The sequence below is a fragment of the Choloepus didactylus genome, chromosome 2, assembly GCF_015220235.1.
Source record: "Choloepus didactylus isolate mChoDid1 chromosome 2, mChoDid1.pri, whole genome shotgun sequence".
Classification (NCBI taxonomy): Eukaryota; Metazoa; Chordata; class Mammalia; order Pilosa; family Megalonychidae; genus Choloepus; species Choloepus didactylus.
Genome location: NC_051308.1, coordinates 149,914,220 through 149,942,006, shown reverse-complemented (window position 1 = coordinate 149,942,006; position 27,787 = coordinate 149,914,220). Strand labels below are relative to the sequence as shown.

Below are 27,787 nucleotides of genomic sequence, written 5' to 3'. Positions count from 1 at the left end.
AGTCATGTGCCTGTCACAGGTTAGTGAGGCGATGAGGATGGAGTGGGGAAGAGAGATCACATCCCTCCCTCCTGCTACACAGCCCCACCCCATCACCCCACAGCCTGCGGTTACCTGGAATGCTACTCACTAGCATGCTGAAAACAGCATTAGATGAGTAAGTTGCTGAAAGCAGCATAGCTATATGATAGAATAGTTGCAAAGTAGATAAAAGAAAAAATGAAAGCACACCTCCATGTCCCATCACCATAGTTCAATCACTCACTAGTAACACTTTGGTATGATTTTTTCCAATACTCCATCAAAAAAAAATAAGATTCTAAATGTGTATTTTACATATGATATTAAATCATAGTACCTTTAGAAGATGTGTTGTGATTTTATTTGTTCTCCTTTTACTGGACAGTTGGGTTGTTTCCCCTTTTTTCCTACTATAAATGATTCTGTGATTTTTTTTTTTTTAATTGCATATGGGTTTTTCTGTTTGTAGGATTCTCTCTTTAGGATAGATTGCCAGAGGAGGAATTTTTGGATCAAAAGTTATGAACCTTTTAAAATTCATGAATATATACTGACAAATTATTTTCCCAAATTAGCAAAATAATTTCTACTCCTGCCAAGATAAATGATAAATAATACAGTAACTGAGAGGCAATAGAGTGTAATAGTTAAAGCATGGACTCTGAGCCAGAGTTCTAGAAGTTCTGATCTACCAACTTACTACCTGCGTGTCTGAGATCGAGTGCCTTTATCTATAAACATGGTAACAAAAGTAGCACCTACCTCATAGGTCATTGCACAGATTCACTAAGTTAATAGATGTGAAGTATAGAGTAGGTATGTATTAAGTGTTGGGTGTCACTATAGGCCAGACGCTATGTGCGGCCTTTTCATACATTTTCTCTAACCATCCTGATAAACGGGCTGTGGAAATAGACTTGGAGAGGTTTGCTTTCCCCAGATCACACACAGGGACAAGGACAGAGCCTGGATTCAAACCCAGGTCAGCTGCCTCCAGGCCTTGGACCTGCCCTGGGAGGTAGGCCCTGGGGCCTCAGAGTGTGAGAGGAGCAGCTTTGCCCACTCTGGGTAATACCCAGGACTTGCCAAGAAGTGTTTTAATATGGATTTCTCATCCCCAGTAAGACCAACTGTGGAGAGACTCAGGCTCACTTCCTGGGCTCACAGACCTCGTCTCCCACAGGAGGGCTTGAGTTCTGGGCTTTCCAGAACACTTCCAACGCACACAGTCTCTGCCCTCATCCAATAGTGCAGTTATCTGGGCTGAGGCTGATGGAGAAGTCCCAGATAATCATTGCCTCTTCCTTAAGCACTCTTAACTGTCCCTGATATCAGGCAAGGATCAATTTAACAGTAGAGGCCACCACGAGTGTTCATGTGAGCATTAATTAAAGCACACACACATGCACACACACACACACAACCTCTGGTGCCGCAATGGATGGAGAATGAGCAGGGCTCTGTGCAAGTTGGGGATAGGCCTGTGTGCCTCACGGTCCCTTTGTGTACTAGTGGAAGAGAGAACATCCTGGTGGGAAAAAAGGAGATACCAGGGATAGCACTGGAATGAATGCTGCCTCAGGGTGTTAATTTGGGGGTGACAAGAATGGAGCCTGAGTTTAAAAGCAGCCATTGAGGCCAGAAGGTTGGAAAGGGCTGATTCTGATACAGTGATCCAAAGGGGGACAAAGTGTGTGGATTCAATTGCACAATTTAATTCAGTTCAATAAATACTGAGCACTGGTTACATGTTATGCCCCATGAAAAAAGTGGAGTACAGAAGTAAATATGGGGATTGGGGCTCTGTTCTCCTTAACTCACCAAGAAGCGGATTAACAGGGAAAGTGAATGAAGAAGAGACTAAATGAATGAAGCCTATTTCCCTGCGATCCCAGGCCTCTGAGATGGCCTTCAGGCCCTGGACACAGAGATTTGTCTTTTGATCATTCAGTTTATTGCACATTTTCTGCCACAGATCTGAGAATCGCATCACATGAGGCTGAGGTTAGAGGTTGGAGCACCAAATTATTTTATCATTTGCAGAAGAATGTGAGAGACTTTTTGCACAAAGATACATTTAGCAGTTTGGATTGTAGAATAACATTTGATTTGGGAATATTCCATGATGCTTCTTTGATCAAGACGTCTCACTGTTTTTTCTAGGATTGTCTAAGGAGGGAGACTGAAAGAGTAGCTGGGAATGTTTTCTCTTCCCTTTTTTCAGTTACAAAGTTGAGATTAACTATTACTATTAACTCTTCTTGGTATTAAGATCAGACATATTTCTCTCTGGGATCCTTAAAAGTAGTTATTGAGTCAGGAAGTGTGAGTCTTCCAACTTTGTTCTTTCTCTAGATGGTTTTGGCTATTTGGGGTCCTTTGTCCTTCCATATGAATTTGATGCTCAGCTTTTCTATTTCTGCAAAAAGGCTGTTGAAATTTTTATTGGATTGCATAAAATCTGTAAATTGTTTTGGGAAGTATTGACGTCTTAATATTGTCTTCCAATCCATGAGCATGGAATATCTTTCCACTTATTTACGTCTTCTTTAATTTCTGTCAGTAATTATTTGTAGTTTTTTGCACACAAGTCCTTTACACACTTGGTTAAATTTATTCCTAGATATTTCAGTCTTTTAGGTGCTTTAAAAAGTAGGTGTTGTGTGATAGAAATGAATAGTGTTCTCAGACCTCCTTGAAATAGATGCGACAAACAATTGCTGTTTAACTCGCAATATACATTGTTGATGTCACGCCAAAGTGCAATTTGGTAAAAAGTATACTTAGGGAAACTATGGTGCTGTCTAACTAGGTACCAGCTGTCAACTGATCTGGTTTAATCCACAGATATGTTTTAGAGTCGACAGTATGAAAAAGTGCATAAGCTGATGGAAGCTCTAAATAATTCTCCCTGAAAACTGCTTCTCCCTATTGAATTTTTAATAAATATTGGGTGACAGGATAAGATTATACTCTGGCTAAATCCAGAAATGCAGCTAGTCTGTGTTTCTAAATTCAGGCCCATATGTCTTAACAGAATTCAAGGGTAGAGTTTGAGCAATTGTGAAAGCTGAGGTACCTAACAAGGACAGCTGGCTGTATGTATATAAGGTTTTCTCAAATAAAAGGGAATACTAAAGTCAGGGTAAGCTTTTCTCAGAAAATTGTTTTGAGTCTGCAGAGCACATAAATGAGACCCCAAAAATTCACCTCCCTAGAACATGACCAAAATCATCTTTTTTTCCCACTTTGTATCACAAGAATTTCTTTAAACAGAAAAGTTTAAAGAACAGTACAACTGACAGCCAAATAATTCCACCTAGATCCAACACCAACAGAATCTTAATATAAAAAAACTTTTTAATGTTAACAGCAAAATAAAATCTCACTTAAGCATCCCTAGAACTTTGAGTAGTGCTACTTCCTGACATTCCCTTCAGGATAGAGTATTTGTGATGTACACATGGAGGTAATTAAACAAGGTAACTTGTATAACATTGCTACTTGTAAACCACTTAAAATCTGAGGAATACATATCAAATGTAAGTTTACTTTGCAAATTAACCTTTCTGACAGGGCTTAGCCAAGAGGATTATCAGGAGCTCTGAGTCTGAGATGAGAAGAATCATCTCATTCACATATAGAATAGGGCTTGCCTTTGTTTTCTACAATAGAAAGGAGTTGTCCAGCTCATCTAGGAGAATTTTTCTATTGCTCCTGTTCTTACAGGTTTAACATAAACCCCATAATGGCAGAATCTGTGTGGAATTTGTACAGTACCATAACCAATTCCTGCCAATAGACCTACATGCCGAAGAAGTTCTAAGCAATAAAAAGTATAATGTTGATGTATAATAGACAGACATGTCTAAAGTCTGCCTACCACTTTTGTAAAATATTAGCCTGAAAAATCCAGGCTTGCAATTCGTCAATGAAGCCAATCACTAACTCTTATTGTTTGCTGACTACAAAGCAGGTGTGGTGCCAATTTCTTTTCACGTATTTTCTCATTGAATACAACAGCCTTGTGAGGCAGTGTTATTAATATTATTCCTATTTTCCAGAAGAGGTAAGTTTCCCTGAAGTCACTCAGCTATTTAATGGGATTCAAATCTAAGTGTATTTGGCATTAAAACCCATACCTTTAGTGCTTTGGCTATGCTGACCCTATAGCAAGCAAACGTGCTGGATGTTCATTAAGCAGGTTGGCTTTTTCGAAGACAAAGGCTGCTCTGGCTTTTGCCAGGCATGGTCATGCCTGTAGAGGTAACAAGTCAGCAATACCTCTTGTTTATAAGGATCAGAACATGTAATTCATAGCAGTTCATAAATAGTTCCAGAAACGAAGCCTTGGGTGCTTTATTTTCTTTTGTACATTTATATTGGGGTATAATTTATATACATATAGCAAAAGTGCATAAATCTTAAGAGCACAGCTTGGTTAATTTTTTTTAATTTTTATAAATTTTAATTTTTTTATATTCATTTTATTGAGGTATATTCACATACCACGCAGTCATACAAAACAAATCATACATTCGATTGTTCACAGCACCGTTACATAGTTGTACATCCATCACTAAAATCAATCCCTGACACCTTCATTACCACACACACAAAAATAACAATAATAATAATTAAAGTGAAAAAGAGCAATTAAAGTAAAAAAGAACACTGGGTGCCTTTGTCTGTCTGTCTGTTTTTTTCCTTCCCCTATTTTTCTACTCATCCATCCATAAACTAGACAAAGGGGAGTGTGGTCCTTATGGCTTTCCCAATCACATTGTCACCCCTCATAAGCTACATTTTTATACAATTGTCTTCAAGATTCATGGGTTCTGGGTTGTAGTTTGATAGTTTCAGGTATCTACTGCCAGCTACCCCAATTCGTTAGAACCATTGTGTGTAAGAGTGCCCACCAGAGTGACCTCTTGGCTCCTTTTGGAATCTCTCTGCCACTGAAGCTTATGTCATTTCCTTTCATTTCCCCCTTTTGGTCAAGAAGATGTTCTCCATCCCACGATGCCGGGTCTACATTCCTCCCCGGGAGTCATATTCCATGTTGCCAGGGAGATTCACTCCCCTGGGTGCCTGATCCCACATAGCGGGGAGGGCAGTGATTTCACCTTTCAAGTTGGCTTTGCTAGAGAGAGAGGGCCACATCTGAGCAACAAAGAAGCATTCGGGAGGAGGCTCTTAAGCACAATTATAGGCGGGCCTAGCCTCTCCTTTGCAGCAACAGTCTTCCCAAGGGCAAGTCCTGTGGTAGAGGGCTCAGCCCATCCAACCACCAGTCCCCTATGTCTGTGAGCATATTAGTATTGGTTAATTTTTACATAAGTACATACCCAAGTCAAGATACAGAATGTTTCTTACACCCCGGGTCCTCTATTGAACTTAAATTTTTAAAAATAAGTTGCTGAAAGTGGGAGACCATAATTGAGCTCTGGTTAGAAACTGGCTTAGGATTTACAAAAATTGGGGGCACTGACCATGGTTGGTAGAGTTAGGTGAAGACAGCCGCACCATGAGTCAGCTCACATCTGGGATGCCACTCCACAGTTTTGCCTTGAAGATGGTTGGTATCGCCAAATACGTACGAGACTCAGGTCTTCCCACAAGTTCATAGCAAAGGAGGTTTTATTTTTTGTTTTGTTTTCATGGAAAAATATCAAACATACCTAGACAGAGAGAATAGTAAAATGTACTCCATGTACCCATCATCCAGCTTCAGCAGTCAATTCATGGCCAGAATTGTTCCATTTATCTCCATGCCCCCCATTACCCCCTCTCAGGAGTTTATTTTGAAGTAAATCCCAAGCATAATGTTATGAAATCTGTAAATATTTCAAGATATGTCTATAAAGGATACTTTTTTATCAAGAGTTTCTGAGGCAAAAAAAAATTACAATCTTTAATTTTGTAAGTGTCAGGTGGCCATTCCAGATCATTAACCCTGAGGTGAAATGACTACCTAGCAGTCTTTACAAATCATGTACTGAAAAAGGTGATACCCTTGTTGGCAGTGAAAACTGGCCAGGTGTTCCCTACATCCAAAGCAGAATTTATTTGAAATTCAGCTAATGACAAATCACCAGTTGCTTGAGAGCTCTCAGATACCTCACTCTTCTCAGTGCCGTGGGCACCCAAAATCTAATTTCTAGGAGTGGTGGCCCTAGACAGGAATCCTCTTGTTAAATCAGAGAAAAGGTAACTCTAGATGTAATCCAGAGTATCCATTCTAAAGATGTTAAGGTGCATAATAGCATAACATGTAACTATATCTGTGAAGTTATCAGATTAGAAAGGAAAATTTCCCCCAATGCATTAATACCAAAGTTTCCATTTATAATGAAGATAAATTTTAAGTTTAACTTAGCTTATCTGTTCCCAAAAGTATGTTCTGTAAGGAAAATTAACATTCTTTTATATTAATAATGGGAATGTGAATTTGTGAAAGGTAAGTTGGCAATATGTATCAGAAAAAGTGTCAGAGCATATATGTCCCCTGACCTAGGGGATGATACCATAAGGAAATACAGACGTGTGTTGCAGTTTACTTCAAAGAAACAAATGCTTAATAACATAACATTGGGTTAAATAAATTAAGGAATGTAAATATGATGTACTACTGTGTAGTCATTGAAATACATAGAAAAAAGTAAGTTAAAAAATGAGGTCACATAAGAATGTGTACATAATCTCAATTTTATTAATATGTAGGAAAATGAGAGGAGAGACAGGAAAATTACGGGAGTAATCCAGAAGCACAAACATCTCATTAATATGTTAAGAGAGGAAACTATCAAAGAAATAAGAAAAAAGTTTCCAAGACTAAATGACATTTAAATGTCCATATTGAAAGGATACAATGAATGAAAAACTCCCCATATCAAGGGACATCACCATGACATTGTGTGACCTCAAATATATAGGGGCCACCTGGCTGTCTTTGCCATACTGCCCAAACTATCAATTAAGTAAAATAAAAACATTTTCAAACTAGCAACATCTCATACAATTCATCTCCCATGCACCTCCTTGGGAAACAACTGGGCAACGTAGAGTAATTAAGCTACAGGGGCAAATTTAGAGAAAGGCATGAGATTCAGTGTTATGGGTTGAATTGTGTCCCCTCAGAAGACAGGTTGAAGTCTTAATCCCTAGTACTTCCGTGTTCTGGTTTGCTAATGCTGCTGTTATGCAAAATACCAGAAATGGATTGGCTTTTATAAAGGGGGTTTATTTGGTTACAAATTTACAGTCTTAAGGCCAAAAAAGTGTCCAAACTAAGGCATCAGCAAGAGGGTATCTTCAATGAAGAACAGCCTATGGCGTCTGAAACACCTCTGTCAGCTGGGAAGACATGTGGCTGGCGTCAGCTGGTCCTTTGCTCCTGGGTTGTGTTTCAAAATGGCTCTCTCCAAAATGTCTGTCTCAGCTGCTCTTGGGGCATTTTTTCCCTCTCTGCTCTGTGTGAGCTCTCTTTAAAGGACTCCAGTGATCTAATTGAGACCCACCCTGAATGGGTGTGGTCCACATCTCCATGGATATAATTTAATCAAACTCAAATCAACAGATTAATCAGTCTACTCCCACAAGGTTGCATTAAATAATATGGCTTTTTGGGGGACATTATATATCCAAACCGGCACACTCTGAATGTGACCTTGTTTGGAAAGATGGTTGTCTTAGATGGACATGAAGTTTAGATGAGGTCATCCTGGAGTAGAGTGGGACCTTAATCTAACATGACTGGTGTCCTTATAAGCAGAAGAGAAGAGACCTGGAGACTGAGACACACGGGGGAGAAGGCCACATGCAGACGGGGGCAGAGGCTGGCGTTATGCAGCTATGAGCCATGGAACACCAAGGACTGTTGGCCTTCGCCAGAAGCCAAGAAGAGGCAAGAAGGATTCTTCCCTAAAGACTTCAGAGGGAATATGGCCCTGCTGACACCATGACTGCAGAACTGTGAGAGAATAAGTTTCTGTTGTTTCAAAACACAAAATGTGCGGTAATTTGTTATGGCAGCCCTAGGACGTGAATACATTCGGGAAGAGGGATACAACCTCGGAGTGAGGTAAAGAAGTCTGGATGACGGCAGGGCCAGAGACCAGCCAGGCTAGAGTGGAGCAGGCAGATGGACCTGAGGTTATCTCTTTAACTTGGGAAAATCACACAGAGAGCTAGTGGAAGGTGTGAGAAGACATACAAAATGAAAATGGTAAGATCAGGAAAAATTTGTATAAAATGGTGCAATTGTTGAGGAGGGTGGGGCACAATGGACAGCGGAGCAGAGAGAAAGAAGAAGCTTTATGATTTTGAAGCCAAAAATTAACCGATTTTGGAACTGCCACACCTCTCCACTTCTTATTAAGTAACTTTTGAGTTGTGTGTTCTGTTACTTGCAGTTGAAAGCATCCTAATACAACCTGATCACATTTCAGAGATGGAATAGACTAAGTAAACTGGACCTAGAACTTGGGGTTGGTGATGAAAAGATTCCATCACTTACTAGCTCTACAATCTTGGGCAAGTTACTTAAGCTCTCTGTGACTTAATTTTCTCATCGTTGTGCGGATTAAATGATGTATACGTAAAAGGCACTTAGCTAAAGGCAATGTGATATCCTGGATTGGATCCTACATTAGAAAAAAAGGACATTAGTGGAAAAACTGGTGAAATCTGAATGAAGTCTGTAGTTCAGTTAACACTATTGTACCACTGTTAATTTCTTAGTTTTGACATATATACCATGATTAAGTTAAACATTAGGGGAGATTGGGTGAAGGGTATATAGGAACTCTGAGCTATCTTTGAAAGTTTTTGGTTAATCTAAAATTATTCCAAAATAAAGTTTATTACTAAAATATACATGACCCCTACCTTATCTCATACTTAAAAATTAACTCCAAATGGACCATCAACCTAAACATAAGAGCTAAAACTATAAAATTCTTTGAAGAAAACGTAGGAGTGAATCTTTGTGACCCTGGATTAAGCAATATTGACAACAAAAGCAAAGACAAGCAAAGAAAAAATAGATAAATTGGATGTTATCAAAATTAAAAACTTTCATTTCAAAACTGAAGAAACAACTAACAGAATGGGAGAAAATAATCTGCAAATAATGTGTCTGTTAAGGGAGTTGTGTCTTGAATACATAAAGAACTCTTCCATTGAAACAATTAAAAAATCAATTACAAAATGGGTGAAAGATTTATTCAAACATTTCTCCAAAGAAGATATGGAAATGACCAATTAGCCCATAAAAATATGCTCATCATTAGTCATTAGGGAATGCAAATCAAAACCTTGAGATGCTGCTTCCAACTCACTAGGATGATTAAAATTAAAAAGACAATAAGTGTTGATCAAGATGTTTTGAAATTGGAACCCTCATACATTGCTGGCGGGATTGTAAGATGGTGAAGTCACTTTGGAAAAGTTCGTCAGTTTATCAAAACGTTAAACATAGCATTACCATATAATGCTAGGTATATACCCAAGAGAAGTGAAAACCCATGCCCACACAAAAATACAAACGTTCATAGAAACATTTATAATGACCAAGAAATAGTACCAACCCAAATGTCCATCACCTGTTGAAAGGGTAAATAAAATGTGGTACACCCATACAATGGACTATTATTCAGCAATAAAAAGGAATGACATACTGATCCATGCTACAACATGGATGAACCCCCCTCCCCAAAATTATGCTAAATGAAAGAAGCCACACACAAAAGGCCACCTATTGTATGATACCATTTATACGGAATGTGCAGAATAGGCAAATCCATATAGACAGAAAGTAGATTTGTGGTTGCCAGGGGCTGGTGGGGAGAAATGGGGAGTGACTGCTAATGGGTATGGGGTTTCTTTTTTCAGTTGATAAAAACATTCTGAAATTAGATACTGGTGATGGCTGCACACCTCTGTGAATATACTAAAGGCCATTGGACCGTACTCTTTAAAAGGGTGAATGTATGTTATATAAATTATTTTACAATAAAGCTATTTAAAAGTGTACTTAGAATAGCTATTGGTACACACTAAGTACTATGATTCCAAATATTCACTGCCCCTCCCTGGGTTAGTCTCAGTCATGTGACTGACTTTAGCCAATGAAATGTGACCTGAGGTGATGTATGTCACTTCTTGGCAGAAGCTTTGAGAGCCAGTAGTGGATCACCATGTCCCTTTTCTCTCTGCCATAACAATCAGCAATGTTCAAAATAGAGGGGGCTTTATCAGCTTGGGTCCTAGAGTAAAAACAATGAAGAGTGCACAAGCAGCCAACTTTTGATGGACATATAGCATGAGTGAGAAATGATGTAAGCCATTGAGATTTTAGGTTTTTGTTATCATAGCATAATCTAGCCTATCCTGACTGATACAGCCATTATTATTATTATGATTATTATTATTGTTGTTATTATTATTACCACCACTAACAGAAATTAGGAAATAAGAGTCTGTCATGCTGTCACCTCAAACCATACACTTATGTGGAAATACCATGTAGACAGTGGAAATATTGCACAGATGAGAAGTTAAGGCAGAAGAAAAGGAACATTCAAGTCAATCAATATTTACTGAGTGGCCTGTAGTGGCTTTGGGGATTCAAAGACATGACACACAATCTTTTTTCGAGGAACTCAGCCAGTAGTACTAGCTCACATTGACTGAGCACTTCCCAGTGCCAACTCCCTTCTGGATTCTGGCACAGATATTATCTTCAGTCTCACCAAATGGGACAAAACAACGCAGTTGCTTTCTCCAAATCTGACCCACAAATAAGCAATTCTATTTTAGAGAAATTAGTGAAGCAAATGAAAGGCTGTGGTAGGATCTGTTTAAAATAGCCAGTGTCAAGGGTTGTGAGGCAGACCAAATAACACACCTTCCCACACACCCCACTTAGGCCTGTGATTACTCAAATCCCAGCACTGGCCCAGGAGCTGTCCATCAGTAACATCCCTCCAGAAAGCACAACTGGAAGGCAGTTTGCCAGAAACAGCAGAGCTAGAGCTGCCCTTAGGCTCTGAATTGATTAAGAGTTAACTGGAGGGAAATTCATGACAATTTCCTTTGTATTTATTAATTTACGCTTAACATCATGACTCGCCACTGTTTGGTGACCCACCTCCTCACCTGGCAGTGTGCATCTGCAGTTCTGGTCAATAGCTTGGCCAGGCTGGGGGTGGGAGATGGAGGGCAGGGTTGGAGAGGGGATGGCATGCAGCTCAGAAACTCCTTTATGCTGAGCAGCCTGAGCATGACCAGTACATAGCTCATCTGGAGGTCCAAAGGCTGCAGAGGTGAACATTTATTCGTACAACAAAGGTTTAAAAATTCTTAAAATGGAGCATGATTGGTCCAATCCTGCACTCCAGTGAAGGGCAGCTGGGCATTCAGACATACAAAACAGAGGTGACAATGAAGGGCAGTGGGGAATAAGGCATCCTCTCTGCCCATGGAGAAGATTCAGCATGACAAGGGTTAGGTAGGTCCATACAAAATTGTGCATAGAAGGTAGAAGTACGGCAAGCACCAAGGAGGGGCACCCCTGTGCCTGACAGCTCTGCACGGTCTGTTGTGGAGGGCTTTACACAATGGCTGCCTGTCCCACCCCCTGAAGCAGTGTCAGGGAACAGTTAGGAGCTCCCAGGTGCATCTCAACGGCCACAGCATCTCTTAGCCTTGGAGTCTCTCATGTGTACAGTACGTATTTCCTTTAAAAAAAAATTCAGAGAAACAACATCTTAAAGCCAACTAGTTACTTTCTACTTGGCCCTGCTCCCCGCTGTGACTTATAAAGACTCAGAGAAGACCCCTTGCAGACTCTGAAGAAGTGGCTGGCCCAGTGTGACAAGCAGTGAGGACACAGCAGCTTTCTGACCTTACCGTGGACACAGCAGCTGTTGTCTTCTCAGAGTCAATTCTGGAGGGTTTCAACCCACTGGTTTAAGGCGTTTCATTTCCAGACATCCTTTATGAAGAGTGCAGGAGAAATGTAGCCATGGGCAGATCAGGAGACATTAGCACCTATGAGTCGTTCATTTGGAGAATGGGGCATGCACAGAATTGTTACAGGGATCACGGCCCTGCCCTGGTACAGGGGGTGGGGGCTTTTGGATGGAGGGGGGCACAAAGAGCACCCTCCCCCCAAGCTGGGGGTAATATCTGACTCCCATGACATTGTCCTCTTGTATCTCATCCCCTCCTTTGGGGGCAGGGGTTGGTCTGGTTCATCTTTGCCTCCCTAAAAGTTCCTGACCAGTGCCTCGTGCCAAAGCAGTATTCAGCAATTAGAGGACCCTGGAGCTAGGCTGGTGGCATTCCACTGATGGTTGGATTTCACAGACCATTTCTTTGAGGTGTTTATTCCATTTTTAATAGTGATGAAACTGAGGTAGTCATTTATTCAGATATTCATTCATTCAATGTATATTTTTTGAGAGCCAAGGCACTGTACTGACTATTGGAGATAGAGACAAAAATCTCCACCCTCATAAAGCCTGCATTCTAGGGTGGGGAGACTAGATGTACATTGTGCAGGATGTCAGACAGCAATCAGTGCTATGGAGAAAAATACTGCTGAGGTTAGGGGCTTTTTTAAAGGTCAGGAAAGGCCTCCTGCACTGGAGGTGGGGTGGGGGTCAGACTTATATCTGGTAGAAGAGCATTTGAGGCAGGGTAAGATGCTGGGTGGGAGTTGGTTTGGTGTGTACAAGGAACAAGTAGGTCATAAACTTTTTTCCAGGTTTAATCAAGTCTAGTGCCAGAGTTTTACATCTCAAAATTATTTTCTCATGGGCACTGTAAATTTCCTTCAGGTTTTACTTTTGCATTTACTAGAAAGAGTAGAACTTACAATCCATCACCAAAAGATGTATACAGTTACTTTTATTTAGGCATGGTCCTAGTAGTTCTTTATATTTTGACCCACTTCTAAATTTATAGCAGTGATTCTCAATGGGGGTGGGGACCACCCACCCCCTTGTGCTGGTGACATTTGGTAATGTCTAGAGATATTTTTGGTTGTCACAACTGAAGGAAGGGGCTGCTACTGGCATCTAGGGAGAGGCCAGGGATGCTGCAAAACAACCTACAATGCATAGGACAGCTTCCTGAAAAATTATCTGGCCCCAAATGTCTGTAGTGCTTAGGTGGAGAAAACCTGGTTTATAGCTATCTTGTCATATTTCATGCACCATCATAAAGTGCTAAATTGTGATAAAGATGCTGAAGAAGCCAAGTTTCCTTTACAATAGCCTCTATATGCATATTCAAATATATTTATTTCAACTAATAATAATCTGAAATACAATGTGGGATAAAAACAAAGCAGTCAATATGTTAAAAAAATTAGCATGTTCCTGAAGGAAGTAACAAATCCGGCCTTTCATTAAATTGAAAAATATTTACTGAATGCCAGTCATGTACGAGCATCTGTGTTTGGCACTAATTATACATAGGAGTGGACCTGGTTGATACAGTCCATGAACCTATGGAGCTTGATACTCACTAATGATGTTAGGCTAAGCGTTCTTGAACAGTGTTTTGATAACCCTCTCCCCTTTTAAAGTTGAATAGTTTAAGGAAACAGAAATTCTTATAAAATGGAAAACTTTAATAGTTTAAAGCAAAGGCACAAGTAAACATTTCAGGTTATTATATAATGTTACAATAAAAAATTCCAACAATGAAATGAGACACATTATAACTTTGCATCTCTGTAGTACACTTAATTTATTATTCTATCATCTTTTCTTTGGACTGAAAAGAAGGGATAGATCAATGCATGTAATGTAAAAACTTGTACTATAAATAGCACTTACTCCACTTTCCATCAGAAATTTTAATCTCATTAGAATTACAAGAACTGAAGGCTCTCCTTAATTAAAAAGACTTACCGTTTTGTTAATGATAGAGCATCAATAACTTTCAAGCTAAAACTCATTGTTTTAATAAAGAAGATAATTCATTGATTTCACAAAATGTTTGTTAGTTCTCAATGTCTGGTACTATAGAATAACTAAGCTGGCCACCAAAGGGCCATACCAAATCACAGTCCCTATACTTATTTTACTTTAAATTTGAAAATTACAGTGGGTTCATGTAAAAGATAAAGGAAAATGAGAAACCAAATAAGATGTCAGAAGTAAGATACTTGAAAAATGCTAGACCTTGTTTTTAATCAAAGGCATTATCTGGAGAGTAACAGCTGTGTATCAAGTTCAGAAACAAGAAATGTGTTCTCTTCCAAAGGTGAGTGTGCACAATTAGATATATGTGCACTAGCCAGTTAGCAGGAACTTGAAGCCTCAACTAGTCAGCAAACATTGAGTGCTTATCACCTTTCAGGAAAAGGGCAGAAATCCTGTAAAGTTGGATCTTTGACTTCTTTTTCCAGGAAGGAAAAAATTTACCATTAATTTTTTTAAAAGGCTGTTACTTTTTATGTATTTTTTCAATCTAAAAGGTCTTTGTTTCATTACCTCAATGCAATTTCCATTTTAATCACATCACCTCTAACCTTTTTTCTCAGCATCTCAACCCAGGAGGGTGGTGATACCAGAGAGGAGAAAGGTGGCCATCCCAAAGGGGCAAGTTTTTTTTTTTTTTTTTTTTTTTTTTTTTTAAATAGCGAGTCATTTCATTCACTTATCCTACCTGAAAATTCCTCAACTCTGTTTAACTGAATAACATTTAAATGGCACAAAAATACCACAGATTACATAAAATCTATTAGGAGATCACTGTCCAATGACTCAAAGTCTTGAACATACTTACATCAAGAATTGAATGACATGGAGTCAAATCAAGGAATGGTCTTCTACTGCATCCTAAAGGCCAGAAGACTTTAAAACCTTCTAAGGAGTATTTGAATCAAAGACGTTGAATGAGAAGATTGCTGTTTCTATATTTTCACTGTCCAAACTGCAGCAGTATCAATGGATTAAGGTTTACTTACCTAGTAATTAATACCTAATTCCTAGTCAGAAACAGTACTTAGAAAATTCTCTAGGAATAACTTTGAAAGTTTAGAATTCAAACATGATTCTAGAATGATGCTTTCATCTTTTTTTTTTTTTTTTCCACAACTTTTTTTTTTTATTATTATTTTTTTAATCATTTTATTGAGATATATTCACATACCACACAGTCATACAAAACAAATTGTACTTTCGATTGTTTACAGTACCATTACATAGTTGTACATTCATCACCTAAATCAATCCCTGACACCTTCATTAGCACACACACAAAAATAACAAGAATAATAATTAGAGTGAAAAACAGCAATTGAAGTAAAAAAGAACACTGGGTACCTTTGTCTGTTTGTTTGCTTCCCCTACTTTTCTACACATCCATCCATAAACTAGACAAAGTGGAGTTTGGTCCTTATGGCATTCCCAATCCCACTGTCACCCCTCATAAGCTACATTTTTATACAACTGTCTTCGAGATTCATGGGTTCTGGGTTGTAGTTTAATAGTTTCAGGTATCCACCACCAGATGCTTTCATCTTAATGGTCAATAATGCACACTCTAAAGATCAGTGCTAGAATTCTTCTTTCTCCTTCTCCAAAGATACAGATGTCCTTCCAACTTCTAGGGAATCAAAGACTTCATCATATAAAGTAGTTGGTATGCTTTCCATTTTGAATAGTTCTAAGTATAAGACCCACTAGGAAATTTTAGGTTTCCAATTCTGTAGCTCAATAGTAAAGCAAATGTTTCATTTTTCTACTGAATCAAACTGAAGACGAGACCCTACACGTTAGAAATCTAATCTAGATCAGAGATCAGCAAAATTTTTCAGTAAAGAGCCAGATAGTAAATGTTGCTGGCTTTGTAGCCATACAGTCTCTGTTGCAACTACTTGACTTTGCCATCATAGTGCAAAAGCAGTGATAGACAACATATAAGTGAATAAACATAGTTGTGCTACCCTAAAACTTTGATTTATGGACACTGGAATTTGAATGTCATGTAATTTTCATGTGCCACAAAATATTATTCTTTTGATTGTTTTTCCAATTATTTAAAAATGTACATCCATTTTTAGCTTGTGAGTCTTGTAAAAACAGGTAGCTGTAATTTGCCATATCTGACCACATCAGATTCCTTGATATGGTCAAAGCAATATAATGTGGACATGAATCATCTCTCTTCTCCTGGGCATTGATAGCCTTCAAGACTGACAGTATAGAGCCCCAAGAAAATCCCCAAAGCATCAGGAAGACCATTCTAGGAGTAGTATTTACATTCTTAAATTGTCTCTATATATTTAGGAAACTCATTTAATGAAATTTGTTGCAATTACTTATTGTCAGAAGAGCAGGGAATTCATTAGTAAAGGCTTTGGTTTTGGGGAGATCTGGATCAAAATCTTGGCTCTGCCACTTATTAGCTGTGTCCATGGGTAAGGTACTTAACCACTAAAACCTAGTCTGGTGCTACGTAGGCATATTTTCAATCTGATTTCTCTGGTAAAAAAAGGGGGGGGGGAGCTTTTTGGAAAAGCCTACTCTGTAGTTTACCATAAGGGTTAACTCCTCGTTTAAAAAGAAAACTATTTTTGCCTCTTTGATTCCATTCAATCATATAATTTTTTTTCTGTGTGCATCATATTATGCAAAATTTAGCTCCATACACACTGAATTCTACTTCCTCTTATCCTCCAAGGTTATTTTTTCATAGGCTGCTAACAAAAATTAGAGTGAAAAGTTACCGTCGACATATTCCTGTTGTCTTTCCACAGTGTAAATATAAAATTTGGGGTGTTTCTTTCAAATTATCAATGACAGGCATTTGGTTTTCTAGAACAAAATTCTGAATGATAAAAAAGGAAGAACTGGTAGGAAAGGATTTTTATGGCTTTATTTATAGACTAGAAACTAGAATATCTGAAGATAATATTCAAAGATTATTTGCATATATAATTGCTATGTATCTTGGACTGTAGTCCATTGCTTTAATTATATTAAAGTAAAATACTAGCACTAAGTAATATGTGCTGTAACTCTCTAATCATGAGAAATGTATTAGTTACATACACATGAAGTAAAAGATTTCATCAGTAGTGTTTCTGAACAAGCATTAGTTATGCATCTGCTAGTGTTGAGTGCTAAGCAAAATACTAAAGGTATTAAAATATTAGTGTTTGGTTTATTTTTCAATTTTCTTTTAACCAATTATTTACAGAAGTCCTGTTAGTATGCTGAAAGCAGTCATGCTGTAACATGTATGTTCTTCATATAAAATGATGTTGAGTAAATAGATTTATAAATATGTACAAATAAACAACACAGTTGTAGTTAATCTACTAGTCTGATGAGTAAGCAACACACGAAAACATCATATGCATATAAAAATTAGAACTCAAAACAAAATTTAAAACTGTCAGGACAGATAACCACTAATCTGTGTTTATAAAATTATACAAAAAAAGGCTGTGTGCTTGGAAACTTTCAGTGGTCCACTAAAAAAACAGCTATTTTAATGGAAAAAAAAAAAATACCCCAAACACAAAAACACAAGGTAAATCAGATGTATGTCTTGGTCAAATGCTTATAGACAACCATTCTGAAGACAAATTGAGAAACATAAATATATGATTGTTCACTGAGCATAAACTATTGCACAAGAGTACTTTTGTCTGAGGAAATTCAATTTTCCATAGTTCTGAACTTCAAAATGGTTCCCACATAGTGATACAATTGCATTTTCTAAACAAGACACATTAATATTCAGTAATACTGTTAGAACCTTATTTCACCCTTTAACCATATTCTAATCTACTTTATGGCAATGTAAGCCTGTGGTAAAGATTTGGCAAAGATAAAAAGGCAGGTAAGGTTTTAAAATATATATATATGCATATATATATATATATGTACATATGGAACAGATATTTTCCCCAAATCCCTAATTATATGTAACTGATCCTTTAAAGAAATCCACAGTCTAGGTCACAGTGATGGTCAGACAGCGGTTGAGTACGACTCTCTTTTTCTCGGGGGCTGCTCCACCTGGGCCACACGATTGCTCTCTCTGGTTTCCAGCACACTGTCTTCTGTTTCGCTCTCACTACCATCTGCTACAGTGGGGTCCAAAGACATTGGGCCAGATCTTCTGTGCAAAGGAAAAACAACACCGCCTTCCTGTAAAGAATTATCTATAAAATCTTCATCAGAGGAATGGAATGATTCGTCATCTCCTATTAAATGGTTGACAATGTGGATTCCATCAAAAGGGGGTTGGCCTGAAAAGTCCCTCTGGCCTTTTAGGCATCTGAGCTGTTAAAACAAAATCCAAGTTAATATAGTTAGAAACACACACACCAAGAAAGCAGATGTTTCATTTTAAGGAAGCAGACACCTTGACTTTTTTCCATTTTTAGATAAAATAATAACTACCATTTCTTAAGTGCCTTCCAAGTGTTTTGTAAAAGGCACATTCTATACATTACTTTAACTGAATCATCACAACAACTATGTGGTAAGTTTTATTATCCTCAATTTACAGAGTAAGAAATGGAGACTCAGTGTAGCCACTCGCTGAGGACACACATCTAACAACCGAGTTTACATTAAAACTGATCTTCTTTATACTGGCATGAACCCCATGTACCCATCCCCTAACTTCAACAACTAATAGACAATCTTGTTACAGTATATCCTTTCCATCCTTGGATAATTTTTGAAGTAAATTTCAGACATTCTATCAGTTCACCTGAAAATATTTCAGTGTGTATCTCTAGACAATATGTACTTAAAGACCATACCCTTAACTATCATGTACTGTCAACCTGGAGAGTATGTCTCTATTAATCTGCAATAGATGAAAATGATTTATAAATCATGAAAACTTACAAAGCATCTCCATCCTGTTATAATATCCCAAAGACCACCTCACTGCTATTACTCACTCTTAGGGCAGGAAGACTTCTTCCCATTCATGACAGTTCTTTCTGGGTCGGGGAGCACCAGACATGTAGAGCATTTCTGCCTTCTCTCCCTCACTCCTCAGGGGAGAGGAATGGCATGCATTGTTCGGTTTCTTTCTCTCTTTTTCCTAGTTGGGAAGCAGGTACTGTGCCCCCAGCCCTGGAGTTTCACAGGGCAGACCCTCACGTGGGAGGCCTGTAGAGGTCAAATGCTACTTGCTACTGGGTGGGCAAGTATGACTAATTCTAGAGTTCAGTACTGAAAAAAAATCCACTGTTGTCACACATCTAAACCATATTCTCCAAGATTACTTATCAGTAATAAAGGCAATATCTCCTCATATCTGTCATTTTTTTTGCCTTAGTACCCTCAAACCCACCACAGCCAATAAGGAGGCTATCACTTCCACTAACATATAATTAAGACACTAGCCCTATCCTCAGAAGCGTATGTTTTAAATATAGAGTATAATTTCAGTTTTCTGTCACTGGTTTTATTCCTCCTGTACACCATAAATAGTTTCCCACAATAAAGCGGAAGAGTAAAAAACCCAAAACAATAACAATAAAAAACAATTAGCTACCAAATACTCAACCTAGAACTACCAAGACTCTTGTTGGCATATATTCCATGCCCCCTCTCATCATTGCTATCATCATCCTTCAACCTTGTTTCTCAGGGACAAATTCCTAGTCACTATCTTTTAAATCTTGAAATAAAGGAAATGTGAAATAGTCAGGAAATATTACATACACTTTCAAAACTAACGGTTCTGAGAGTAAAGACCTCACAGCCTTGCCCTAGTGTCTCCCAGCTTTCCCGACAGGCTTCCAGGAAGACTGAGGAAACCCCAGCCCTGTACTGCTCGTATGTAGCAACACGGAACAGGAGGGATGCTGGGACCTCCAAACGGTGATGTCTGCCTCAGGCAAACTTTCAACCATAAACTCTCATGCCTTAGACCAAGAGAAGAAAATTACAGTGAGGTACAGTGTAATCCAAATAACACTTTCCTCCTTGGCAGAGCTGCAGAGATCTAAACTTGAATTTTTAGGAAAAGGGCACAGAGCACCACAAAGACCTCCGCATGGTTGTGATACTGTATCACTACAACGGCTGCGTTCTGATGCAACATCCTATTACCATATTGCAAAACATGATTTATAGCTCCAAGTGTTAAATGAAGTCAGTTAATCTCTTCCTTTCTCTTTTTAACTCCAGACACTTTTGAAGAAATAATATGGAACACGTGTCTTCCTTCTTCCTGGCTGTTATAATGGAGGAATATGGGAGAGGAACCACAACTTCCTACTTGTTTGGAAAGCTGTAGCTTTCCTTTGCTCTAACAGAATTTATTGTAATCAAAACACTACAGCTTCATATCAGATGCAATAAGCAACAAAAAATATTCTATAAAAACAACTAGGTTGAAAGGTTATTTCCTCAATCTCCAAGGAGAAAAAGTTAACTCTTCTTTATTTGAGACCTGCTAATATAGAATAGCAAAAGCACGGAGGAAATTTTTGGTCAAGAGAGGAAAAAGGTGAAGATAAGTGACTATCTAGTAAAACTGAGGAGAGTTCTAAGTTTTCTGCAATAAAGCCATATACTAACATGAATCTATGAGATGCCATGCCTGGCATTTACTGAAAAGATGGTGCAGATGAAGTGTAATTACAAATCTTACAAATGGTTTTTTAAAACATGTGGAAAAAAGATGTCTTGAGTTCTACTTTATATATTTGTATCTAGTCAAGAAAAATACCCACAAAAAGGAAGTAACTATAATCAAGCAAAATTAGGCAAATGTTAATTTCAGATGTCTTATAAAATCACTGACATCTGCTTTCAAATAGTTTGCATCAATCACCTAGCATTCTTTGGCTTGAAACAATAGAAACAGACTCAGATAACTTGGGCAAAAAAAAGGAATTAACTGAAAGACAGGAGAAGAGAAAAGTGAAGACTAGTGGGCAAGAACCAGATGTTCTCTGAGGACCTAGGTAACAAGAATTGAAGGACATTTAGAATAAACCACCTCAAACCACTCTCATTCCTTATGTCAAACCAATTTTGTGTGACAGGCTTAACTCGACTGATATGCCCACCTACACCCATATGCCCACCAGGGCTGTAGATGACTCTATGTAGTTCCAATCAGAGCAAAATTGGGAGGCTGTCACTAGGAGGAAGAACCGGCGCTGTATAGATGTCCACTGTGCTACCCCCAAATTTTTGGTATATAAATGAAGCTCAATAAGACTGTATTAAAAAAAGTAGATAAACAAAAACACCACATTATTTTCCAAACTTCCCTGAGATGACTCATCTCAGAAACTTGTGAAAAATAGAACTTCCCAGGCCCCTCTTCAGTCTTCACTCCTGAGGAGAGGCCCGGCAAGCTACATACTTAAGCGCCTGTATGCTTCATGTTTATGTAGTCCTAATGATGTAACTGTAAACGAATGACGGATATCCTGCATACCAATCTAACCAAAATCTTTATGTTAGCAGGACAGGAGTATGAAAAATCTGTGTTCATAGTGGGGTTGAGGAGTGTGAAAAGGAGAAATCCTTCCCCATATAAAGAGGCCAATAGATTATGCTTAAAATGGAAAATCAAGAATTAGCAATTAAAAGAGTTGAAAATATTAGCCTCCAAGGAATAGGAAATGGAGGAGTGTTATGAGACTGCATTTTGTAAAAGTCTTTTAATTATTTTTTGATTCTTTAAATTACGTGTGCATGTAACTGTAAAAACTTGAAAAAAACGTTAGGAAAAAGGAAATATATGCTTTAATCTAAAATTCAAACAATATATGAGTTAAAACTGGAAAGTTCTTGCTGCTTCCTCTGTCCCATGTCCTACAGGTAGCCACTTACCAAGATTTGGTGTTACCAAGACAAATTTTTAATTTCATTGTGTTAACTTAAGTTTATATAGACTAGTCAGTCTCAGATTACTTAGATAAGTTAGTTTTGTCCTTTTGCTTTTATAAGCAGGCTATCCAATTACTGATCAATATAAAAGACTGACGCTAAATTATAATCCAATGATGCCACAAAAATTATCAATGATTTCTTGTACTTCTTTTGTGTGCATTTTCAGAGAATTTTAGCAGCATAAAAAAACTATTGGAATATAGTTAAAAAAAACCTGTTCTCAATAAGTTGTTTCATCATTTATTTACTACATAAACACCATATCAACAAAAGACAACTTAGAAAAGCAATCCCACAATCCAGAATCCCAAGATAATCACCATTAACAATAAAAAAGACTTTATCGTATAATAATTTCAAAGTTACAGTAAGGTTGCAAAAATAATTTAACAATAATACACAAACTCCAATATATCCCTGTGGTCGCTTGGCACTAGGTACCCCAGAAAAACATGTTCTTAAACTTAATTCATTTGTGTAGGAGTGAACCCATTGTAAGTAGGACCTTTTGATGAGGTTAATTCAGTTAAGCTGTGACTCAACTCAATCAGGATGGGTCTTAATCCTATTACTGGAGTCTTTTATAAGCAGAATGAAATTCAGACTGATAGAAAGTCATGGGAAGCAAGAAGCTGGTAGAGAAGGAAAAGGGCACCATGTGCACTGCTATGTGACAGAGAAGGCAAGCACCAAGGATTGCCAACAGCCAGTTCCAGAATGCCAGTCTTCGGGAACAAAGCATTGCCTTGATGATGCTTTGATTTGAACTTCTCCTAGTCTTAAAACCATGCGCCTATAACTTCCTGTTGTTTAAGCCAACCCACTGCATGGTATTTGCTTTAGCAATGAGGAAACTAAAACAACCCCTGACCCAGATACTCAGATTTATCAACTTTTAACATTGGTTATTTCATTCATTCAGTCTGTTTGCCTGCCTGCTTATCAATCTTCTAAACATTTGAGAGTATGCTGTATACATCTTGCTCCTTGAATACTTAATAGTTCTGTGCATGTTTCCTAAGAACAAGCATATTCACTTATATAACCAAATTAAGTACAGTTACCAAGCTCAAGTTCAAGGAATTTAACATACATATAAAGCAAACAGCCTATATTCCAAATTTTTCAATTGTCCTTACAGTGTCCTCTTGGGCATTTACTCCTCTCTTATTAAATCCAGTCCAAGATCATGTACTGCATTTAATTATCATTGTCTCTATAGCCTCTCTCTTTTTCTTTTTTTAATTGTGATAACATATACACAACATAAAATTCTCCATCAAAACCACTCACAAGCATACAATTCAGCAGGATTAATCACATTGACAATTGTTGTACTACCCTCATTTCCATCCATTATCGCAACCTTTTTCATCATCCCAAACAGAAACCCTGCAATTGCTGTGTGTTGGCTCCCCATTTCCCCTCCTGCCTTGTTCCCAGTAACCTGTACTCTACTTTCTATCTCTATGAATCTGTAAATTCTAGTTACCTCATATAAATGGAATCACACAATATCTAAGGCTGTGCGAGTCCCTGCTTTCGATATTTTAGATATATACATAGAAGTGGGAGAGCAAGGTCATATGGTAGTTCTATATTTAACTTTTTTTTTTAGGAATTGCCAACCAGTTACAGTGGCTACAACTTTTACATTCCCACCAATATTAAACTGGGGCTCTTATTTCTCTGCATCCTTGCCAGCACTTACTTTTCTTTTTAAAAAATTTAAAAATAGTCATTAAAGTGGGTGTGAAGTTGTGTTTCACTGTAGTTTTGATTTTCTTCTCCCTAATGGCTAATGATGTTGAGCAACCTTTCATGTGCTTATTGGCTAGCTGTGTATCTTTTTTAGAGATATGTCTATTCAAGTCCTCTATTTTAAAATTGGGTTGCTTGTGTTTTTGATATTGAGTTGTAGGACTTCTTTATTTATCTTGGATATTAAACCCTTATCAGGTATATGGTTTCTAAATATTTTCTCCCATTCTGTGGGTTGTTTTTCACTTTCTTGGTAATGTACTTTGATGTATAAAAGTTTTTAACTTTGATGAAGTCCAATTTATCTATTTTTAAAATTTTATTGCTCATGCTTTTGGTGTCAAATCTAAGAATCCATTACCTAATACAAGGTACTGAAGATATTTCCCTATATTTTCTCCTAAGAATTATATAGTTTTAGCTCTTACATTTAGGTTGTTGATCCATTTTGAGTTAATTTTTGTATATGGTGTGAGGAAGGAGTACACTTTCATTCTGTTGCATGTGGATATATAGTTTTCCAAGGAAAATTTGCTGAAGAGACTATTCTTTTCCCCATGGAATGGACTTGGAACCCTTGCTGAAAATCAACTGGACATAGATGTGTGGGTTTATTTCTGAACTCTTGATTGTATTCCATTGGTTTATAGTTCTGCCCTTGTGCCAGTACCACAATATTTTGATTACTGTAGACTTTCTAAAAAACTTGGAAATCAGGAAGTGTGAGTCCTCCCAACTTTGTTCTTTTTCAAGATGGTTTTGGCTATTTGGGGCCTTTTGCCCTTCCATATGAATTTTATGATTAGCTTTTTCATTTCTGCAAAGAAGACTATTGAACTTTTGACTGGCATTTCATTGAATCTGTAAATTGCTCTGGATAATACTGATGCCTTAATGATATTAAATCTTCCAATCCATGAGCATGGGATATATTTCCATTCATTTAGGTCTTTATTAATTTCTTTCAGTAAAAATTTGTAGTTTTCTGGGCATAGGTCCTTTACATACTTGGTTAAATTTATTCCTAGATATTTAATTCTTTTAGCTGCTATTGTAAGTAGACTTGCTTTCTTGATTTCCTTTCGGGATTGTTCATTGCTGGTATATACAAAAAGTACTGATTTTTGTGTGTTTATCCTGTAACCTGTCACTTTGCTGAATTATTAGTTCTAATAGCTTTGCTACAGATTCTTCAGGATTATCTATATATAGGATCATGTCATCTGTGAATAAGGATAATTTTACAGCTTCCTTTCCAATTTGGATGGCTTTTATTTCTTTTTCTAACCTGATTGCTCTGGATAGAATTTCCAGTGCAATGCTGTATAACAGGGGTAAAAGAGGGCATCTTTGTACTGTTCCTGATCTTAGGGGAAAGCTTTCGGTTTTTCATCATTGGGTATGAGGTTAGCTGTGGGTTTTTCATATACATCCTTTATAAAATGAGGAAATTCCCTTTTATTCATATTTTTCTGTGTGTTTTTTGTCAAGAAAAGGTGCTGTAATTTGTCAAATAACTTTTCTGTACCAATTGATTGTGTTTTTCTCCCTCTCCATTCTATTAATGTAGTGTATTACATTAACTGATTTTCTTATGTTGAATCATCCTCCTTGCATTCCTGGGATAAATCCCATATGATTGTGGTGTATTATTTTTTTAATATGTTGTTGGATTCCATTTGCTAGTATTTTTTGCAACTATATTAAGGGAGATATTGGTTTGTAGCTTCCTTGTGATATCTTTTTTGAGCTCTGGAATTAGGTGATGTTGGCCTCATAGAATGAGTTAGGAAGTGTTTCCCACTCTTCAAATTTTTGGAAGAGTTTGACAAGGATTAAATATAAACAGTTCTATCTTTTACATTTACCTAGGTAGTTACCTTTCTTGCAGATTTTTATTTCTTCATATGGCTTTGATCTATTGTGTAATGTCCTTTCCTTTCAACTTGAAAAAATCCTTTAGAATTTCTTGTAGGAGGGGACCAGTGGTGACAAACTCCCTTGGCTTTTGTTTATCTGGGAATGCCTTAATTTCTCCCTCATTTTATAAAGATACTTTGCCAGATATAGAATTCTTGATTGAGAATTTTTTCTTTTTAGCACTCTAAGTATGTCATGCCAATGTATTCTTGCCTCCATGGTTTATAATGAGAAACTGGCACTTAATATTATTGAGACTCTCTTGTATATGATGTGTTGGTTTTTTCTAGAGACCGTCAAGATTCTCTCTTTGTCTTTGGCAACTGACAGTTTGATTATAATGTGTTTTGGTGTAGGTCTATTTGAATTTATCCTGTTTGGAGTTCACTGAGCTTCTTGGATATGTCTATTCATGTCTTTTGTTAAATTTTGGAAGCTTTCAGTCATTTCTTCCTTGACTATTCTTTCTGCTCCTTGCTCTCTTCTCCTGGGATTCCCCTGATGCATATATTGGCACCCTTGATGGTGTTCCACAGATCTCCCAGGCTCTGTTTACCTCATTTTTTCTTACTACTCCTCATACTGAGTAATTTCAATTGTCATATCTTCAAGTTCACTGATTCTTTCTTCTGCCAGCTCCAACTGGATGTTGAACCCCTGTAGTGAATTTTTTTTAATTTCAGTTATTGTGGTTTTCAGCTCCAGTGTTTGTTTGGTTCCTTTTTATGATTCTCTCTCTTTACTGACATTCTCTTTTTTGTTTATCATTTTCCTAATTTGTTTTAGTTCTTTGTGTTTTCCTTTAGCCCTTTGAGCATACTTAAGACTATTTTTAGAAAGTTTTTATCTGATATGTCTAAAATTTGATCTTCCTCATTGACAGTTTCTTATATTTTATCTTGCTTCTTTGCATGGGCCATCATTTCCTGTATTTTTGCATGCCTTGTAATCTTTTATTGCACACTGGACATTCTAATATTTTAAAGTGTTTCTCTGGAATTTAGCCATCATGGTATCTGTTCCTTAATCTTGTATCCAGCTATTGTTAAGAGAGAGATTTCCTTGAATGCTAAGAGCTAACAACAAAGCAAAACAAACCAAAAAAAGCACAGCTTTCCAGTCTTTGCAGATTGTCTTGTGGGAGTGCTTGCCTTCAGAGCTTAATCAGCCTATTCATGAGTATAAAGAACAGCCTGTGGAAAAAGTGTATGGTCCTTCCAGTCCTTTCAGAGTATGTAACTTGTTCTGGGCATGCACGCATGGCCTTAGGAATTCCCTCATTTGCACGGTTCCAAATATCCCTTTTCTCCAAGGAAATAGTTTTTCCTCCCAGTCCTAGGTGCTATACCATGTGTATTAAAGCTGGTAATCCTGTGCCCCAGAAAGACATGATTTGAATTTCTTAATAGTGTATTAAGGGTCCTGCAAGCTATTTCTACATTGTGGGCAACTTCTGGGATGGCAAGCCTGTGATAAGTATCTTGGTTCAGGGCTTCAGGATGCCACCAGACTGACTGCTACAGGCATACATACACTCCAGTATGTGCCTAAGGGTTACTCAGCTTATTCTGTAACCAGGACCAGAGACCCACACTGGGGGCATAGACTGGCTCTGTACTGAGCTAGGGAGGAGGGCAGGAGAAGGGCCAGTAATGGTTCATGAGGTTTTCCTACTATTTTTAGGTTGTCCTTTTCTTGACTTGGTTCCTGTCTAGTTACTACATCCCTTTAACTGTTTTCCAGAGCTCTGAGAAAGATGATTCTGCCCGTTTGTACCTGTTGTTTAAATTTTCTGTGGGGAAGAAACCCTGAAGCATCTCACTCCACCATCTTGGTGACATTTCTCTTGACAATTAACATTTAATGCATCTTTCTGGATGGTTTTTCTAACCTTATGCATTTACTTTAAAAAAACAGATTGGCCACTGCACATATTATTTTATAACCTGCTGTTTCACTTAATAACATATAATGAACACCTCTCAGCATTATAATACTTCAATGGCTGCATGGCATCTCATTTAGGAATGCATGGTATCATGATCTATTTAACCAATCCTTTTGTATGGAAATTTAGGCATCCATCTCCTGTTATAATCTGCACTACTATGAATCCCTTTGAGCATACAGCTTTGCAGAATCGTCTGATTATTTCTTTAAGACACAGAAACAGA

At 37.6% G+C, this 27,787-nt stretch overlaps 1 protein-coding gene across 9 annotated transcripts in view; it reads right to left on the bottom strand.

The window, feature by feature from the left end:
- Window positions 1-17,565: 17,565 nt before the first annotated feature.
- EVI5 (ecotropic viral integration site 5) overlaps window positions 17,566-27,787 on the bottom strand; it is a 245,388-nt gene continuing 235,166 nt past the window's right edge. For 4 of the 9 annotated variants that reach the window (XM_037826631.1, XM_037826632.1, XM_037826638.1 and 1 more), the window contains one exon: window positions 17,566-18,338. In XM_037826631.1, the coding sequence (XP_037682559.1) occupies window positions 18,024-18,338 (315 nt within the window). In that variant the 3' untranslated portion in view covers window positions 17,566-18,023. The remainder of the gene's footprint in view (window positions 18,339-27,787) is intronic. The other 5 variants (XM_037826633.1, XM_037826634.1, XM_037826635.1 and 2 more) reach the window with 2 other exon arrangements.